Source organism: Podarcis erhardii (assembly GCF_964252035.2).
Source record: "Podarcis erhardii genome assembly, chromosome: 9".
NCBI classification, from domain to species: Eukaryota; Metazoa; Chordata; class Lepidosauria; order Squamata; family Lacertidae; genus Podarcis; species Podarcis erhardii.
Window position 1 is genome coordinate 3,180,344 of NC_138512.1, and position 20,677 is coordinate 3,201,020.

General features: G+C 44.0%; 2 protein-coding genes across 2 annotated transcripts in view; one reads left to right on the forward strand and one right to left on the reverse strand.

Moving 5' to 3' along the window:
- Positions 1–1,456, forward strand: part of STX18 (syntaxin 18) — a 52,135-nt gene extending 50,679 nt beyond the window's left edge. Inside the window, exon 11 of the mRNA XM_081876434.1 lies at positions 492–1,456. Within this exon, the coding sequence (XP_081732560.1) occupies positions 492–587 (96 nt within the window). The 3' untranslated portion in view covers positions 588–1,456. The remainder of the gene's footprint in view (positions 1–491) is intronic.
- Positions 1,360–19,921, reverse strand: NSG1 (neuronal vesicle trafficking associated 1). Its single transcript, XM_081876500.1, has 5 exons — positions 19,905–19,921; positions 19,223–19,377; positions 12,583–12,699; positions 5,393–5,503; positions 1,360–3,572 (listed from the first exon to the last, which is right to left on the reverse strand). Exons 2-5 carry the CDS (start codon positions 19,349–19,351, stop codon positions 3,372–3,374), a joined length of 558 nt encoding a protein of 185 aa, XP_081732626.1. The 5' UTR covers positions 19,352–19,377; positions 19,905–19,921; the 3' UTR covers positions 1,360–3,371.
- Between the last annotated feature and the right edge of the window lie 756 nt (positions 19,922–20,677).

Genomic DNA, 20,677 nt, shown 5'->3' on the forward strand with positions numbered 1-20,677 from the left:
GTTGTTTTTGTTGTTTAAAAAAGGGTGTCTAAAATAGGAAACTCGCGGTAGATGTAACTTTTCATCAGTGGCCATAGAGGGCCTTTCACCTGTGATATGACCCAAGATTTGCAGTTTCATCAACCCAAACACTGCTTCAGTCTTGCTGGTGCTCATTCGATAGGTCGCCCACCTTTTATAATATTTCATAGCAGTGATCTACGTCAGCCCCTTGCAATTCACTGTGCCGTATTCTTAAAAGATGTGATTCATGGTGGTCCAGGTCCTGCTTTCAGGCTTCCCATAGGCATCTCCTTTGGATGCTGGGCTGGGTGGGCCTCCGGCCTGATCCAGCAGGCTCTTCTTCTGTTCATGTGCAGCTAAAGATTTGAAGGCCTGTCTTTAGCCATTACTGCTAAATAATAGTATTCAGGGCTCAAACTGGAAAAGATTTTGCCTTGTCCTGAATTAGACCCTTTTGAGAGAAAACATGATGTATTTTTCCCCTACAGGCAATCAAGAATAATGCTGGATTTCGTGTGTGGATCCTCTTCTTCCTTGTGATGTGTTCCTTTTCTTTGCTATTCTTGGACTGGTATGGTAGCTAACCCTGGCCTATTCATTATTCATATAGCCCTGACCAAAATCTGCTGAAGCCACCTGGGACTGATACTGGCTGAAGATGTTTTCTTTACAAAGCAACACGTCTTGTATTTCATGCATCATCATGGTCGAAATACCTTGACCAGACATGTGCATTTCTACACCTCCTGCTACAGGAAGTACTGGTCCAACTGGAAGTTAGGTTTAGTGTAAGTTCACACAGGGAACTGTTGTAGTGTATCAACCAACATAGCTTTTTAGCTATTTACCCAATATTTTATTACAATGGTCTCTTTCTAAATATTTTTGCACACATGGATTGCTGGTGGGAGTTTTGCAGTGCTGCTCAGTGACCAAGCCAGTGGAACTCACTGAAGTTCACAGCAAGTCCTAGAGTCTCATCTGTCAACAAAGTTCATACATGACAGGTTGAAAAAAATCAATCTGATGGCCTAAATGAACCTTATTCCAGAAAGGCAAAATAAATTCCAGATTGCATTGAAAAGGAAAGGTTTGACTGTTTAGAATGTGATTCTTCACAGTTGGCATTTCAATTTACAACAAAACTGCTTTCCATTTCTTTCTTTTTACATAAATGCACCACTACAGAGAACAAAGTAATCCAAATTCTTCAATCGTAGACATGTAGAATAATCATCATAGGAAAACTTGAGGTGAATGTTGCCATAAGTACAGTGATTGGAATCCTTCATTTTTGATTGATTTTAAATGCAATAATACATATATCTATGTCAACATACTGAGCTTGAGACTTGGTTATCCTCCTTTTTCTTTATTTTACACAGAGTGAAAATGTCAAAAGTTACATGTGAATTTACATTCAATAAAGTACCTGACTACTAGGAAATACAAACATGGTATAGTTTAATATGTTTATATGGGACCGAACTTTTTTTTTCAAAATGCAAAAGAAAGATTTGGCACATAATTTATTGCTTTTATGCATTCCACACAGCAATGATGACATACTAAAAGTTCTTTTACAACATGAAACTATGTTCAGTATGAAGAGTTCTTAATGAAAAAAACAACTGGCTTTTGCTAAAGCAGGCTCGCGATGCTGAAATGTATCGGGAGAAAATGTAACCAGAAGTGGAACCAACCATGTTTGTTCTACTACATATGTGTTTTTGGAAAGCATGTGTCTACAAAAATAATGAAACTTTTGACATGTCCACTGGGAAGTAGCACATTCAGAGCATGAACAAAAATAGCAGCTGAATGCTTTGATCCAGTGATGACCAACCCTTCGGTCAAGTGTACGCAAGTCAAGGCCCAGGTTTGAGAGAGTATAATTCTGGTGCAGTGCTTTTCAACCAGGGGTACTTGTACCATTGGACATCCTGTCAAGTGCCACTACTTAGAAAGCATTGCTCTGGCGCCTCTGCAGTGCATGCTAGCACAACAGCACAGCACTGAACACATGGGCAAGAGGCAGAGCCAATCTCTGAGCCACAGCCTGCCACGCAACATTTCCGTGGTTTATTCCAGGCGTGCTACAGGTTGACCACCCAATGTTTAAGCCGCTTTTTCCAGTTATAAAGTTAATGAAAATATTTATGTAATGTACGTTGAAAGGTTTATAAATAATAAACATGTAATAGTTTAGAAACTTGCCAACACAATAAACGTGCACCTACAATTCTAGGCTTGTCTACTACTCCCCCCACCCCTCCCCCACCCCATCCAAGTTTATCTCAAGAAGGCAGCATGTCTCCTCCCTTTCCCCACGTGCCATTTCAGAAATGCAATGGGAATAGGGCTCTTTTTATGCATTTAATGCATTTTCTCCCTTACACCCAGTTCTAAAATGTTTACATGAAAGTCCCACTGAGTCCAGTGGAACTGTTTTCCCGGTAAATATGCTTAGGGTTGCAGCCTTAATGTCTAAAGATTAGAAAATGCCCAAACGGAGCTGCTAACGCAAAGCATTTTGCAACATATAAAAAGGGAAACCTTTTAATGTTGTACAAAAAGAGAAAGTTCTAAGAAAACTACTCCTCCTGTCGTGTTGCACATATTACCTTGTGGGCTACCTCTACAGTGGCTTTTTTTGTCTGTTCCGTAGGGCTCCACTACTTATCAGAATATTTTGCTGCCTAACATTTTTGCACATTCACTAAACATCATGATCCACCATTAAAATGTACATTTCCGTAGTGTCTGTTTTGTGTCAGTGCAAGTCCATATACAAGATTCTCTAACCATAGTGGAAATGCAGTGAAATGTTCACAGCTTTAACAAAACAACAATTAAGCATGCCTTGTTGCAAAGAACTTAATTACTTCTAACATATCTGTTACAGTGAGAAAAAACAGGCCAACTTTATTTTTTGGTACTCATCTTGGAGTCGCAAATCAATTTTAAATACAGTTTATTAACTAACCCACATAATTTCTAGTTATGGCTATGATAATTCAGATTGCAAAACTGATTTAAAAACGAAACATTAGTACACACAGTAAAATGCACAATTCTCCCCTGTGTCCAAACCCCTGGATGGCTCAACGGAATTCTAAACTGCAAGAAGGTACCTAAGTTGGAATTATTAACAGAGAAACTGGTGTTAAAGCTCTAAAGCAATGCTGATATGCACTTGGCCATTAATGGTCTAAGTTTTTATTTTCTTATTTTTCCTTTTTGCAAAGCAGTTATCGGCAAACCAAAGCAATTGCACCATAAATATGAGTAACCTCTAAATTATCCATAACAATGAGACGTTCGATGAAAGCCCCCTTGATACCTTCCAATCAACAAGATCAATCACATTAAGCCGATTTCTCAGCTGCTTCAGTCTCCTGCTCAGAAAGTTTCTCTTCTGAAAGCACTGTCATCCACGGAGATACGGATCGTGTGATCGTTTGTTTGGCCAGGTTGTAGTGGTTTATAACTGTATAAAATTTCCCTCTAGCACTAGAGTCTTGTTCAGAGTAGTAGTTCTCTAATCCAGCCGGAATGCATTGATTGTTCTGAAAGACAATCATTTCAATGTATTTAAATTATTTCTAGGCCATTTTTCTATTGTTGTTTATAATTTAATTTAATCCATGGTGGGTAACAAGAATAAAACAAATATAACACAGCAGGACAACAAATGTGCCCACCTTAACTTCTGCACCATGAAACTAAAAACACAGTCTTCTAGCCTTGCATATTGTACTTGCTTACAACACCCATGTACCCACCCTTTCCCTGGGTTTTCATCCTGTGCAACTTGAAGGAATACTGAAGTTTTCTCCTAAATTCTCACTCAGTCTGCTGTGGGTACGCTTTGTCACATAGGAAGACCCTAGAAAGATACACCATCCCTCCAAGATACGCATTAGAAGAGTGAAACAGTTTCCCCTTATATGTAAATCATAAAAGGACTTCCTGTTTCCTGTAGATTCTCAGTAGGAGATGGGCACATAGACCATGATCCAGCACAAACCCTACCTCCAGTCATTCAAAAAAATATATATGCATGCACACCTTTGATGCAATTTTCCATCCCAGTAGCCCTAAACAACTTTTAAAACTCCCTCCAAATATAAAGGCAGTTTGACAGAAGAAGTGTTGAAGCAAGAACTGCAAAATCCTGGCTGTGTGCACTCAGAAGAGTTTGGATTTGATATCTCGCTTTATCACTACCCGAAGGAGTCTCAAAACGGCTAACATTCTCCTTTCCCTTCCTCCCCCACAACAAACACTCTGTTAGGTGAGTGAGGCTGAGAGACTTCAAAGAAGTGTGACTAGCCCAAGGTCACCCAGCAGCTGCATGTGGAGGAGCGGAGACGCGAACCCGGTTCACCAGATTACGAGTCCACCACTCTTAATCACTGAAAAATCTCACTTTTTTGTTTATTCCCATGAAGTCCCCCGCTCCAACCTGACTCTTTAGTTTCTTACACTTCAGCTCTATCAAGTCCATGGCTGAACCTCCTTAAAACCTTTCTATAATAGACCTTTTCCTCAACACATGTTCTCTATGTGGAGTACCTGATGATGTGGTTCCTGCAGCACTTTAAAGAAATGTTGCCAGTCATCTGCTTGAGAGGGAAAGGAGAGCAGCCAGGTGGGAGAGACAAAATCTAGGAACATCCTGCCTCAAGCAGCTATTAAGTGGAATTTCATTTTTGCTTCAAGGTTCAGCTCTTGGACCAAGAGGGGAAAGTGTGCTGGACCAGATGGCACATGGGATTGATTCTCCATTCAGTGGTGTATGTGTTTAAGCTTGCTTAAGTCCACATTCAGCTCCAAACTGGATCCGGGGGCATGTCCATGTTCTCAAAGGAGTTGATAAGCATGATTGGTGTGGCAAATTATAACTCATTTATTAAACACTGAGTTTTCTCACCTGTCAGCATCTCTAAAAAGCAGAGTCAGGAGTCTAAAACCCTGCATTTATTTAAACTTAAATCTACTGTCTGAATAGGCAAAAGTAATCAACTAACATTATTTCATTGGCTGACACATATTCTGTATTCATTTTCAGTTCTCTGAACATTGATTGGAATATTACCAAAACACCCTCCACAAGTGCACAGGGCTTCTGTTACTGTTTTAAATTATGTAGAATATTAGCACAAGATAGCCTTGAATTGAGAGGGACAGAAATAACATGTTCTCCCTGCCTTTCATAATTTTGCAAGTCCCTCAGGTCGCCTTTAGTTTTTAACCTGAACTAAACCCCAACCTATTTGAACCATTCCTTTAGTTTTCATTATTAGTTATTCCCCTAAAACAATACAGATGATCAAGACATCGGAATCACTGTGTTCTGTTGTTGCTGGTTTTAGAAAACTATTACCTTGAAAATGAAGCCTTCTGGACAGGTATGGTCATATTTGTAAACCTTGTAGACTACCAGAAATACAACACATGTCAGGAATGCAAGGGCGAAAAGGACCAAAACAGTTACCTGCAAACAGACAATATATTATCAACATACTTAGCAAGACAGTTTTCTGTTTATTGCATACTGTTCACCCCACCCCCCAAAAAAAACCACTCCAGAAAATGATGGAAAGTTCTGAAACCTACCAGAGCTCCAATTCATTCCGTAAAGGAGCAGGTATATACTGTGCACCTAAATTACCGTGACATACGAGTCCATTCATGCTGTTGCCCAATTCCTGTGATTCTTCCCCCACAAAAGAAAGGGCGAAGAGTCTGTAAAAATTGTCTCTGTGCACCAACACCACACATTGCTTAGATCAGAGATGGGAAACCTGGGGCCTTCAGATGCGTGAACTACAACTCGGCTCATCCCTGACTATTGACCATTCTTGCTACGGCTGATGGGAGTTGGGGGTCCCCACAACATCTGAAGGGCCACAGGTTCCCCATCCCTACAGGCTTGTGCCTCTAGTTCCACCTCATAAATTGGAGCACGGGTTTGGTGTGTCAACTGAACTTAGGAAAAGCACAGCATCTACTTCAAAACAGATTTTATTAAGTCAATTCTAGCAGCACAAGAGAGCGTCTTTCCTCTTTGCTAACCAAGAGTCAAATGATATGTATTATGGCTATACAGTCTGCTTCTTAAGCCTATTTTTAGCCTTGCTCACTGCAATTGTTCTGGTAAAATGTTTCACACCAAACTCTGAATGCCAGTACCTGTTCAAAGGCTGCTCTTTTATGTTTCTGGCTTCATTCAACCCCAATGAAAAACCAACTTGAGTTCTGGTACTTCTTCCCTGTTCTTCTAAAGATGGAAAGCTCTACCCTTTAGCAGAGTTTGCTCCTGATAGACAGGCAATGTCTGGTGGGACAGGTTCTTTAATGCCTACAGTGGTACCTCAGTTAAAGGACAGCCCTATTTACGAACTATTTGGTTTACAAACGCCGCAAAACCGGAAGTAGTGTCCCAGTTTGTGAACTTTACCTCGGTCTAAGAATGGAAGCCGAATGGTGGAAGGGCACTGGCAGCAGGAGGCCTCATTAGGGAAAGCACACCTCGGTTTAAGAACAGTTTTGGTTTAAGAACGGACTTCTGGAACGGATTACGTTTGTAAACTGAGGTACCACTGTATTTAATAGAACTGGTGTCTTCCACATTTCATCTGCTCCCCAACAATACAGAAACAAAATCCCTTATGGACCTAAGTCTATAAGCCACACAGTGACTGCCATGCTAATAGAGCTGAAATTGCTCATTTTATTGACAAGTCACCTGTGTTCCATTTGCCTTGATTTACCCTGGAGAGGATTATCCAAGCTGTGACTTATCTTTGCTTCTGGTGATAAGGGCTCTACTCTGTTTTTGATCACTCTTTCATAAGAAAATGTCATGAACATACGAAGTGTCCTTTTAGATTCATACTTAGCCCTGTCTATATTCCACTGAAAAGTGGGAGAAGTGAAGTGACGAGCAGTTTGTCCGTCAGAAGTTCATGCAGTCACAATGCCAAAAAGATCCCCTCCTTCTTTTGGCCATCTGAATTCTTGCATTGGGAGAATGGGGATTTACACTTGGCTGGTCAGAGATGCCAGAAATGTGCTGTGTTACTGTACTGAGGGTTCCTAGCCCACTCTTCGAACTGCCATTACCATAGGAAACAGCAAGAGCAACAATATTCCAACCATTCAAATTGGACAGGACATCCAGAACCGTACTGACAGATTAAATTCCCAGAGATGCTTGACTAGAAAAGAGTGATGTCTTTTAATTAAGATAAAAGTAATGTATTTTCATTTTTGAAGAACTCCCAAAAGACATGGGACCCTTTCCCCTGAAATCCATTCCTCCAGGGCAGTGTGCTTCCTTCCTGCTACACAGAGGAGGGCAGTGGAGTTCTGAGATGAAGCCACACCATTTGCCCAGTCCTCTTGGCTCTTCCATTATTGGAGTGGCTCCGTTGCAGTAGCATATGAACCAGGTTGTGGGCTGCTTGCTTGTCTCTTGAAGGCCTTGCTAACAGACACCTCTCTGGATGCTTTCTGCCCCTGGGACCCTCATGCAAAGATCGTCATGCAATGATGCAGAAGTCACTGTGTTCTGTGTGTTGGGAGTCCTAAAACTAATGGACTGGATGGAGAACAATAAACTGAAGCTCAGATTGCATTGTGGGGGTCAGGAAAACCCCCAGAACAACTTGCAAGGGTAGGAGAGAGGAGATCAAAATGCTCAGGGAGCCCCCCCCCCAACGGGAAGCAATCATGAATGAGAATTGGCCACCTTAAAATGCTACAAGCAGTGTAACTGAAACTTACAGATTGTTGTGATTTGAAAGCTTTAGAATGAAAAAGGATACATATAATTGGATAAAGTACGGATTTCCTCTCCTCCCTTTTCCTTTTCAGCATCAAGATAAATCCTGCAATTCTCTAGGGGAGCAAAATCCTACAGCAAATTCTCTCCAATGTATCCGTTACTTAGCAGCCAAACCCAACAATCTAATACCATGAAGGTAATCTCAGTGTGATAACCATAAAGTAATATCTAAGTGACAACGGGTTTTTCATGTTCCATCCACTAGTACATAACAATCCAAACATTTAATAATCCTCCGAGTATATATGACTCGGGAGTTGCTTTTGGTTTATTTTCTTCTACCTGCATGAAATAGCTGTCTTCAGCTTTTACACGCAAAAACATCCTGATTTGCTTCTAATAAAAGTTGTTGGTAGATTATATTTCACAATGTAACTTTGAAGTCTTAATCTACAAAACACTATGCTGCATTTTGTACACGTTTTAGTAATGTTACACACACAAAATGATCTAGAAACTACTAGAACTCAATTCTTATTTGGACCCAGGACATTGGTTAAATTGAGGTGTCACAGTAAACTGTCATTTGAGCTTCCAAGCATACAAGAGGCAAACCAGGGCTTGGCCTTGCTTTTTATAGAGGCATGTAATCATAGAACTGTAGAGTTGGAAGGGACCCCAAGGGTCATCTAGTCCAGCCCCCTGCAATGCAGGAATCTTAACTAAAGCATCCAGGACAGATGGCCAAATCACCTTTCAGCTCACTTGTCTCCTCCCAGAATTGTTATTATTTATTAAATTTGCATACCGCTGTATACCTGTAGGTCTTAGGGCGGTTACAACATAAAATCACAAAATACATAATAAAAACAACACATTAACCCCCCTTCCCCAAGCTGCTCCGAATTACTGAGAAATACTGTGTGTGATGCTTATATTTATCTCCCTTTGGGGCAAAAAGTAGCTGGCCAAGCCATTTTGGGTTGGAAGACTCACCTGAAGGGAAAGTGTTAAGCACCCCTTAATTATTACTGCTGTTCCAGTCAGATTCCTTCTCACCCCAAGAACTGCATTTTAGTTTAAAAACAACAACAACCTGCTTAGAGATCACCCATCTCACAGAGTTTCATCTAAAAGGGTAAAGGGACCCCTGACCATTAGGTCCAGTCGTGGCTGACTCTGGGGTTGCGGCGCTCACCTCGCTTTATTGGCTGAGGGAGCCGGTGTACAGCTTCCGGGTCATGTGACCAGCATGACTAAGCCGCTTCTGGCAAACCAGAGCAGCGCACGGAAACGCTGTTTACCTTCCCGCTGGAGCGGTACCTATTTATCTACTTGCACTTTGACGTGCTTTCGAACTGCTAGGTTGGCAGGAGCAGGGACCGAGCAACGGGAGCTCATCCCGTCACAGGGATTCGAACTGCCAACCTTCTGATCAGCAAGTCCTAGGCTTTGTGGTTTAACCCACAGTGCCACCCGCGTCCTCAGAGTTTCATCTAGTTTGGCACAAATGCAGGTAGGCTAATCTTAAACTGTTCTTATAGGACACAAGTCCCCAGCTTTTTTGGGATAGTGGACACATTTGGAGTGTTGACAAAGAGTCGTGGGTATAGGGACATTTGGGGCAGGGAGCACCCTAATTTACAAAATGGCTGCTATGGCCAGTCATAGAAAACAAGGTCAAAAGCCAAGTCACTTGCCTCAGAAACTGAGTGCAAGGCAGAGGTCGGGTCTGAGACCCATTGTTTCCACTAGTCACTAGTGGAAGGACCAGGACATATTAGTGATATGTATGGCGCTCTGCAGAACCACTGATGTTAAACAAGCCTCAGTGTCATGCACAGTCACTGGCACATTCATTTTTGACCAACTACAGGTCTGAACCCAGACAAAAAAACGATCAGTCTTAATTATGGTTTAGTGACACTTCAATAAATCATAGTTAAGATTATAGTTAAGATGTTAGTTAAGATTAACTATATTAACTGTATTTGAGTTGGGATGACACAGCAAGCTGAAGTTAATCAAAATGGAAGTGAAAGATTCCCATCTCCTCCTTGCAGCTTAGTTTATTTTCTAGTCCAATGATAACCTGACAAATGGATAATAATAAACCTAAAGTTTTCTACCAGTTGAAAACTCCCACAGTGCAGCATGTCATCATTACCACCAGCTTCAGCTATTTGTATGGGAAGAAACTCTTAAGAAATAACCTTGCCTCAAACCTTTTGCCAGTATCTGTAGCTCAGTTGGTTAGAACATGGTGCTGATAACACCAAAGTCGAAGGTTTAATCCCCATACGGGACAGCTGCATATTCCTCCATAGCAGGGGGTTGGACTAGATCAGGGGTGGCCAACTCCCAAGAGACTGCGATCTACTCACAGAATTAAAAACTGGCAGTGATCTACCTCCTTTTGGGGGGTTTGGGTCAAAGATGTTGAGTTTTTTCAGGGAGGAGGGGAGCCACAGTTGTTCAGCTTCTTTGGGGGGAGTCAATGATCTACCAGTGATCTACCACAGACGTCCAGTGATCTACCAGTAGATCATGATCTACCTGTTGGACATGCCTGGACTAGATGATCCTTGGGGTCTCTTCCAGCTCTGCAGTTCTGCGATTCTATAGCTATACATGATTGCTTTCACCACCAATCTTTGTAACTATTTTTGTAACTATGCCTTCCTCAGGCCTTTTGCTTTCTGAATGGAGTTGCACAAATTTTATAACAAAATAAAAAAATTCCTTCCAGTAGCACCTTAAAGACCAACTAAGTTAGTTCTTGGTATGAGCTTTCGTGTGCATGCACACTTCTTCAAATACGAAAGCTCATACCAAGAACTAACTTAGTTGGTCTTTAAGGTGCTACTGGAAGGAATTTTTTTATTTTGTTTTGACTATGGCAGACCAACACGGCTACCTATCTGTAACTGGAACAAATTTTATAGGCATTGACTGGGTATCAGATATGAATTGTGTCACAGCACAATGCTATCTATTATGTGTATCCTTTTAGTGTTACAATTTTGCTTTGCTTCCTTCCTACCAAGAAGCTCACCTGTCTATCTGCTATCTTTGTCTTAGGTAATCTGAACTAGGAGACGGTTAATTTCTCTCTCTTTTTTTGATCCTCTAAATTCCAAACACTTGCCAATGACTCAGTACAGTGGTACCTTGGGTTAAGTACTTAATTCGTTCCGGAGGTCCGTTCTTAACCTGAAACTGTTCTTAACCTGAAGCACCACTTTAGCTAATGGGGCCTCCTGCTGCTGCTGCGCCGCCGGAGCACAATTTCTGTTCTCATCCTGAAGCAAAGTTCTTAACCCGAGGTACTATTTCTGGGTTAGCAGAGTCTGTAACCTGAAGCGTATGTAACCCAAGGTACCACTGTACTTTTAAATCATATTTATTGTCTAATCTGGTGACAATTGGGTTAGCAAAGCTACACCTTCTTCCCGATACAGCCACACTGTTCCAGGAACTTGTAATGGGTTTTTGATGTTCTGTCTCATGTTGGTTTATGCTCCTCTGTTATGCAAAGTCCAAAAAAAATATAGTACAGAAATTGTAGTCACCAGCAAGGCCAAGTCTTCTCACCCATTACATCCAGTAGGAGGGATTTCACGCCACTGGTACAGAATAAGTAAGGGCTGCCTCAAGATGCATGCCAAGGATAGCAACATTCAGAAACAGCCCTAATCCATCCTCACCTTCCAACAAAAGCTAATCTTTTGTTTCTCTGCTAACCAAGAACATCCAATCTTTAAAAGAAAAAGCAAATTGATTTTTGGCCAACCTTTCAATCAGCCCTCCAACAATTTCCAACCTGGACAGGATTTATCCTTCGCTACTGATTTGGTGGCCTGTGGTACTTGCAAGTTTACAGTATTAGAGAACAACATTTTTCATGCACCATCAAATGGATGATAAAAACCAGCAAATTCATGAGTTCAAACATCAAATTTCTGAGACAGTCTACTGACCAGTGCAGACCCTAAGAACAAAGGAATAAGGAGAAGGGGCATTTAAGGAAATTAAAGTTAACATGGGAAAGAAGGAGCAGAGGTTCAGGGAGCTATCCCTTTATGCTAAATAAATAACAACCTCTAGATAAACAGGCATAATCCAATAGGGAATTATCCTGCACATGCCATATTTAAACACACAGTTCCCATTAATTTAAATGAGGCACATGCAAGAGACTATCCTGTTGGTCTGAGCCCTAAGATTTTGCATATAGGTCTGTGGGGCTTTCTTAGAGCAATCTCAGTCTAATAAATAATAATAATAATAATAATAATAATAAATATTTAATTTCTTTTATGAATCACTTCTCATGAGGCTTCCCAAGCACAATTTACAATGAAATAAAAACATACACAGAACAACTGCATATATAAAACAGCTAAAACTCTAGCATATATAAACACAATCACCATTTTTCTTTCAAAAACAGCAACACTTCTATAAATCTATTCAAATTCATCGGATACCAGATGGGATAAAAGTCTCCACCTAGAAGTCTTGCTGAAAGAAGAATGTCTTCAAGAGGCACCAAAAAGACAATATTCTGGCAAAGGTTCCACTATGATTCTTCCACCAAAGAACTAAAGATTTTAATTCCTCACTTCAAACTTCTCCCATTTATGCAACAATAGTTGTGGGTTGTTGTTTTTTGTTTAGTCACCTGCAAGGCCCAAGTGAGCGAGGTGATAGGTTCTAAATACAAGAGAATAAGTCAAGCATCTGTTTCTTTATGCCAGAAATAAAGTTATGATATGACTTACCTTAAACCGTTCTGAGACACCTTCAGTGATACTGACTGTGAACTCAGCTATTTTAGGAGTACGGAATTTTCCTTTCTTGCGGTCAGGTTCATATTCTGTTTTTGTCTTGACCACCACCTTTGCAAGGAACATCAACAGGAGACCAATTACCAGCTTGATTGGTGCAGCCAAACTCTCAAACATATAACAATGCAGCCGTCTCTCCCTTTGTGCATGACTTGCTCATTAAATATAGTTTGCAGCGAAGGCAACTGCCACAAAACAAACCTGATGAATCCAGTTCTGCAGCTCATCTGCTCACACGTCTGAGGCATCGGGGGAAAGCTGTTCAAATTGTGATTCAACTCATTACATGCAATTCCGTCCTCAGTGACATGAACATTATGAGCATAATCTACCAGAAAGTTCTCCTGTGAAACAGTTCCTGTTTGTTTCAAGTGGGGTTTGCTTGTGCAGGAAACATATCCATGGGTGGTGATAATATTTATGTGCCAGCTTTCTCTCAACGACCCTCAAGGTATTAAAAAGAGTAACTTACTAAAAACAAGAGCCAACAAAAGGCAAATCACAATAGCTGAACGCAGCAGCAATTTAAATTAATTCAAAGGCTTCCTTTAAAAGCCAGGTTTGGGCTACTGTACTTCCTAAAAGCCAGGTTGCAAAGTATCATGGCAAGGCCTCATTTGCTGAATGAAGATCTTTATGGGGAAAGGTCACCCTTAATGTTTTTGATGTCTCAAGGATCTCCCCGCCACTTTTTAAGCAGCTGCGTAACATGCGCCTTCTTCTGCCACTGTATTGGGAAATTATGAACGCAGATTATTTCTGGAAGCAGATGTGTAACAACCACTTCATTTCCTGTGATGCTGCTTTTTTCTCATTAATTTGACACCAAGTCTTGCCCTTACCTTGGTGTCATATTAGGCCATCATTCAAGTCTCTAAGTTAGGTATATTTCCGTGCAAAAGGAAGCTTGTGTTTTACCCCCAGTGTATAAACATCCTTAGGCTGTAACTCTAAACATCCTTACTCTGTTTTCAATGGGGCTTGCACCAACGGGGCTTACTTCTGAGCAGACATCTGCAATTCCAGTGGTGTTCATGTTCACCTCAATGTGCTTAAGGTTATAAATCTCCCTTAAACGCTGGGTGGCTTAAATTGGGGGTGGCCAACATGGCACATGTGCCCACAGCAGCATTCCATGGCACCCACAGGTTTCCCTCCCCAGCATTCCCCCCCCCCCAAAAAAATCATAGAATCATAGAATTATAGAGTTGGAAGAGACCACAAGTGCCATCGAGTCCAACCCCCTGCCAAGCAGGAAACACCATCAGAGCACTCCTGACATATGGTTGTCAAGCCTCTGCTTAAAGACCTCCAAAGGAGACTCCACCACACTCCTTGGCAGCAAATTCCACTGTCGAACAGCTCTTACTGTCAGGAAGTTCTTCCTAATGTTTAGGTGGAATCTTCTTTCTTATAGTTTGGAGCCATTGCTCCGTGTCCGCTTCTCTGGAGCAGCAGAAAACAACCTTTCTCCCTCCTCTATGTGACATCCTTTTATATATTTGAACATGGCTATCATATCACCCCTTAACCTCCTCTTCTCCAGGCTAAACATGCCCAGCTCCCTTAGCCGTTCCTCATAAGGCATCGTTTCCAGGCCTTGAAAGAAGCATTCTGTTGTAGCCAATATAATAGTCTATGAGACACGAGGGGTTGTGTGTGTGCTGCCCATGACAGCTTCTCCAGATGTGCAAATGTGCCCCAAAAGGTTGGCGAGCCCTGACATATATATATATATATATATCCTTGCAGAATACCTTTAAAAATGGTGCTGTTTTCTAGAATCAGAAAGCTGGACAGATTCAAGGTCTATGAGGAGCTCCTGTGCATCATGACTAAGAGGTTAAGCTATAAACTGGGCAGCTCAATAGCACTGACCCACCTTTCCTTAAGCCTTTTCTTAAAGGTTCCTTGAAATAATGGGTTGTACACCGTGCCATTCTTTGGTGAGCAAAACATCCCCGGCAGGCCTTCATCTTTCTCCCCTCCCCTCTGCAGCCCCCTGCGTGCCTCAAAATGTGCGCTGGAGGGTTGGAGACTGGAGTGCTCTGGAGGGACCACAAGTGGAAGTCCTGTGACACAAGCTGAAGTCTGCTCAGGCAACGCTGGGCTCCAACCACTTTACAGGAAATACTATATAAACACCAAGTGTACTATTACTGCCCTTTCCAAACTCACTGCATTGGGCAGAATTTGATGATCCAATACCATATCAGAGAAGGACATAGGGTGGCATTCAACCAAGTTTTACTCAACTGTTAAGTCCACTAATTTCAATAGTAAAACTTCAAAATGCCTCATGACTGAGGAAACCTGTTGCTACACCATGCTCTTTTCCTAGGTAGAATTTCTCCATAAAATGAAACCTTGAAAAGTCTCCTTTTTAAAATCACATCACTAGCAAACAGCACCATATAATGCAGAGGTGAGCAAGCTTTTCTTCTGTCAAGGACTATGCTGTAGCAGCTGGAAGCAAAGGTGGGAGTGGCTACCTGCCATTTCTCTCTCCCTCCTGCTGTTTCTTTCCCTCTCCTGTCTCTCCTTCTCACACACACACCCCCTTTCTCTCTCTCTTTCTGCCACCCCTCCTGCCATTTCCCACTTCTTTTCACCAGTCTGAAATCGGGCCAAGAAATCATGCTGAAGCCATGTTCCTACCTCTGCAAGAGTGTGTTAATGGAATTGCATGAGGGACATCTTCAAAAATGAGGTAGCTGCAAGACCCCTCTTGAAGAAATGCTTTCCAAGTTCTGTTAATTTTTTAAAACAGCAACCAGTGGCAAACCTTCCTTTCTTGGTCAAGATGCTCAAGCTATTCAGTGCCTTTTGCAGGCAAGGTGGTGGCTGTTCATCTACTGGCATTCCTGGATAACACAGGTTTTCTGATTTCAATTCTGACCTGGTTTTGGGCAGAAATGGCTTTTTAGCCATTGGCCACTGCTCACTTTCAGGAAGTGAAGAAGATGCCTTAAGCGCATTCAGATCACTAGTACATTTAGCTCAGGACTGTTGGCTACCTGATTATTTGTGCAATGTTTCCAGAGAAGTAGAATGACTCCAACGATTTACTGAGCAATCAATGTGATCTGTTTGCAGGGAGGTCGCATGATGTTGCCTGAAGCAACTGTGAACCCACATTTTCCTCTGATTTTGGGAGGAAACAGGTTTGCTAGGGAAAAATACTAATCAACTTCAGTTGTGCCAGGCATACTCGCTTTCAGCCTCTGGTTAAGCCCTTAACTGTGGAAACAGTTAAATGCTTGAAGGGAATTAAAGGGTTATCTGGAGGGCCACAGGTTCAGCATCCGCCATCTAGAAGGAATTAGGTACAAGTAGATGCAAAAAGGGAGTCATAATGCACAGTATTCCAGGAGGAGAAGGAGCCCAGCTTCTTCCTGCATTCAGAATGCAGTTGACACAATTGCCAGTTGAATGATGAAAGTCTATTGTCCTAGCCTATTGTCTTTCTCCACCACTTCCATACCTCAAGCTAACTGCCTTTATTCTATTTTTCAAACACACACACACACACACACACACACACACACACAATGTACATTCATTAAACTGAATGTCCTTTTTTGCACTAGTTGCTTATTTAAAAACCACCTAAGCAAAACCATATGAAAATCCTAGCCCAGAGAGGGGCGTGGCCTTGTGATATCTCAGGGAGCCAGCCAAGATTTGGAATGTGCGGAAATTGCACGCTTGAGAACTAAGCCAACTTCAAAGGTGAATGTGTTATGAGCCAGTATTCCAGGTTTTGTTTTTAAATAGTAGCAAGCTGGAAGAGGCCATTTTCATAAGGACCACAACGCACAAGAAGGGGAAGTGTTCATTCTTCCCCCATCACACCTCTAACCAAAAATCCTCCATTAGCCTTAGGAAGAAACCTCTTGCTCCTGCCAGCACTAATAGACAACTGAGTGCCATGTGCAGTTTGACCCCGATCATTATCAACGGGCTTCTACAGGGGGTTCCCCACTCAAGCTATCTATGTCTGCCTGCACATACGCTTGGGATGCACATGCTCCCGGCATTGCTACTTGGCTACCATAAGGCAGAGGAGGCAACATCCATGTCTGCAGCTACTTTTAACCAAAATGGTTCTTGGGGAGCTGCAAGCGGCAAAATGGCTGTTTTGGAAAAGGGAGAGACAGAGCAGTGGGGGTTGAGGGACAGGACACAGGGGCATCCCTTGTGGTACCGTGAGACCAAAGCAAGTCACACAATTTCTGCTGAAACTGTAGCCTTCTCAGTGTGCAGCTACCCATCGGCTTTCAGCGGGGGGGGGGGGCATATCTTATTGGGCAGAGGTACCAGCTGACAAATCCTTGTACCGCTGCCCTATGGGCCACACGGTGGAGAGGGAATTTTTAACAATGGCCTTGGTTCAGGATACCCTGTTAAGTGGCAGAAGGCATCGCATATTCAAGTTGCGTGGGGTGGGACAACCAACAACCAGTACCTGGAGCCGGAAGGCCCATTTTCAACTCAGCTGTAGGGACTAGCCCAGAGGTAGGCAACCTAAGGCCCGGGAGCCGGATGCAGCCCAATCGCCTTCTCAATCCGGCCCACGGACAGTCCGGGAATCAGTGTGTTTTTACATGAGTAGAATGTGTCCTTTTATTTAAAATGCATCTCTGGGTTATTTGGGGGGCATAGGAATTTGTTCATTCCCCCCCCCAAAAAAAAATATAGTCCAGCCCGCCACATGGTCTGAGGGATGGTGGACCGGCCCACAGCTGAAAAAGGTTGCTGATCCCTGGACTAGTCTATGCAATGAAAGGAAGGATTGTGAAGCCTATGGTTTAAACACTTCTTTTGTGGCTCCCAGGGTGAAGAGTGGATGGAAATTATGCCGGAGAGAGCTGGCATCAGGAGTTCTTGTTTATTATATGGACAAGTATAGTAGGGGTGGTAGTCACCGACTTTTACTCTTAGCAGACCTAGAGAAATTAACTTAGTCAAGTTTATTAATTTCAACGGGTTTACTCTGATTAAGAGCAATATGATTATGAAAAATCAGCCTGGAACCCAGTTTCCAGATGTACTTGACGCCCAACTGCCGATTACATTATTTGGCAGTTTCTGGTGAAGAAGGAAGGGGAACACGCGTCAAAAGCCAAAAAGAGTAGCCAAAAGCCTTTACTAGCTAGCCCAACTTAACAACGTTTTCCAGGGGACATGTCAATATATGCTCCTATCCCATATACAACCTTGTCATATTCTTTATTGGAGAACAAAATTATGTAGGAACAACTGAAGAGCTGGGCTGAGTGCAAAGAGGGTATCTGGTGGGCAAGAAGCCACACCCAGGGATGTGAACAAAAGCATGTAGAGCAGCTGCAACAAAGCCTTTGTGTGTTCTATGTTGCAACAACCACAGCTCTCAGATCTGATATTCAAGGCTTCCAGGCCCCTAAGTATATCTACAGATTCTTTTTCCAAGCATTACTTGCAATTTATCTTTACAAGCTAGTTAAAAAGGGCCAGTACCTGCTCTGGGTTGTCTCTAAAGGATATTTTTATTTAAATTTGTAAATATCGTCCTGCAGTTCACATAGGACTTCATTTTTTAAAAAACAAACAACTATCATAAATAATATGGAATACAATAGCAAAAATTATTGTACAGCAATAAAAAGACAAAAGCAGCAGTTAAAACAACTGAAATTTTGAAGCCTGGGGGAATAAGAAAGTATTTGCCTGGCACCAAAGAAATATAACTACTTCAGCACCAGACACCTGGGGAGGGAATTTCACAAATCCAGTGCCACCAAACTTATCTGAGGTTATTCCAGTGTAATTGTCTGGGTTCCCCAGCCCACAGTACTAAGAACTATAATTTTGTGTGGGTGCTGAGGATTCTCTGCTGTAGTTTTTCCCTGGGAAGAGGCAATAACCATGAAACCAGGTCAAATCTGTAGCATAAGCTATGACTCCCTTTCTGTCCCTAGAAAAGTATCACTTCACGATGTTGGTAATGTACTGTAATTGAACCCATGCATGACAAGCACGTTTTGCATGTCCTTTAGCGGCACAAGCATTTCTTGTGAAAGCCTCCTTCCTATCAGTCCAGGCAAGAGGCGAGGAAGAGCCTCATGGGGTTGTTCTCTAGGGAAATCTAATGGAGAAGATCTGAGAATATTTTTGTTCAAAAATATTTCTTAAGCTGCACTGCAAACCCTGGAAACAACCTCATTATTCAGAATGAACTTCTTATTCAAACACATAGGGATGAGGTTGGCAGCAGGTTACTGGCTAAACAATGGGGGATTTGGAGATTCAGATGCTGTAAAATGGAGTAAAAAGACACAGAGATATTATATGATTGAAACAGATGTACCAGACATATGATACTGTAATTTAAAAGGTTCACAGGAAGTAGCAATAGATTTAATTCTCAAGGAAAACCTTTAAACTATACAAGTGTTGGTACCTGTATCTTTCTCAAAACTGAAAAACCTGGTTTCACAGTGTTGCTTTGCAAGCCTCTGTGACAGACATTCTTTTGTTGTTTGCCTGAGATCTGGTGCGATTGTCAGGGGTGGAAACCAAAAACCGACTGTACCTTATCAGGAGGTGGGAACTGTAGTTGATTGACATCCAGGGGTGTGATCAAGGGGATGGTGTCAAATCCATCCTCCAAGAGGGGCTGCTTTGTGCTCTTCTCGCTAAAATTATTTCCCAGCTTCACCATTTTCTTTTCCTGGACGAAAGGGAGTCCTGGAAAATGCACACGTGCGGAAGCGCAAAGGACGGGTCACAAGAGCACTCTGCACCAAAAAATGGCCAGCCTCCCTCCCGATACGAGACCACTTGCCCCCTGGGGGGCACGACCAACCCCACTTTCCTAACATGTCATCCATGGAGGGCTGGGGGGGGGGGAGTGCGCTGCTCGATCCCTTCCTTCCCCGCAATTCGGTGCGCAGCGAGAGAGCCGCTTGCGCGGAGCCTGCTCTGCAAGTTGCAAGGGTGGGAAGGAGGCAGTGTCGGGGGGGGGGAGACCCATTTCGCCCCTCTGGGTGCCCCCCCCGCAAGCCCTGGCTTCCCTTTCTTCTCTTCCTCCCTCCGCCCCCGCCTGCCCGCCTCCATCCCGGCGCCCCTCCTGGGCTCCCTGCATCCTTCCTCTCCATCCACCCTCCTCTGCCCCTTTGTCCTCTCTGCCCCCCACCCCCACCCCCGGGGGGGCCAGGCCACGCTCCCGTCCCCCCCCCCCTCTCCTCGCCCCCGGAGCGCGGCTCTGCGCCTACCTCGCCTCCTGCCTCTGCGGATGTGGGCTGGGCTGGTGGCTCCGCAAGCCAAGCACGGCTCTCCGCCTGGCCTCCCCGGCTGCAGCTCCGCCGCACGTCGCCTCTCTCGCCTCTCGCTCGCCAAGGGCTGCGGGGAGCGCGGGAGCGCGCGGCCGAGGGAGGGAGGGAGGGAGCGGCGCGCGGCGAGGGGCTCCTTCCTCCTCCTCCTCCCGCCTCGGGCGTGACGCAGCCCGCGCGCCGCCTCCCCCCCCCCCCGCCGGAGCCCCAGAAGCAGCCAGGAGCCCCCGGGCCACCCACGCCCCGGGCGCTCGGGCTGCGGCAGAGGGAGGGAGGCAGCGGGCGGGCGGGGGGCTCCGTCGGACGGAGGCTTCTGCCGGCTGCGGGAGGGGCAGAGGGAAGCGTGGGCGAGGCAACTGCGGGGCGAGCGAGAGAGGCTCGGGGGTCTCCCGGAGCGCGTGCGCCTCTGCTGCCGGCGGCGCCCCCCCCCCGCACCACCCGCAGTATTGCTTGCACTGGTTTTTCTCTCACGGGGGTTCATTTCTTGTAGAAACCGGGGTGGGGGGGTGGGGGGGTGGGGGGCTTATTACTGCGAAAATGTCCCCTGGAACCCCCCCCCCGCTAAAAAGGAGGGGACGCTAAGGCTCCCCCAGGAGAAAAGAAGCGCCGCAGCCAAACAAAGGGACGCGGGGAGCGGCCTGCCCGGCGGAAGGGGCTGTGCGGGGCCGACCCTCCCGCCCGCCCGCCCGCCCCCTCCCCGGAGCGCCTCTTCCGCA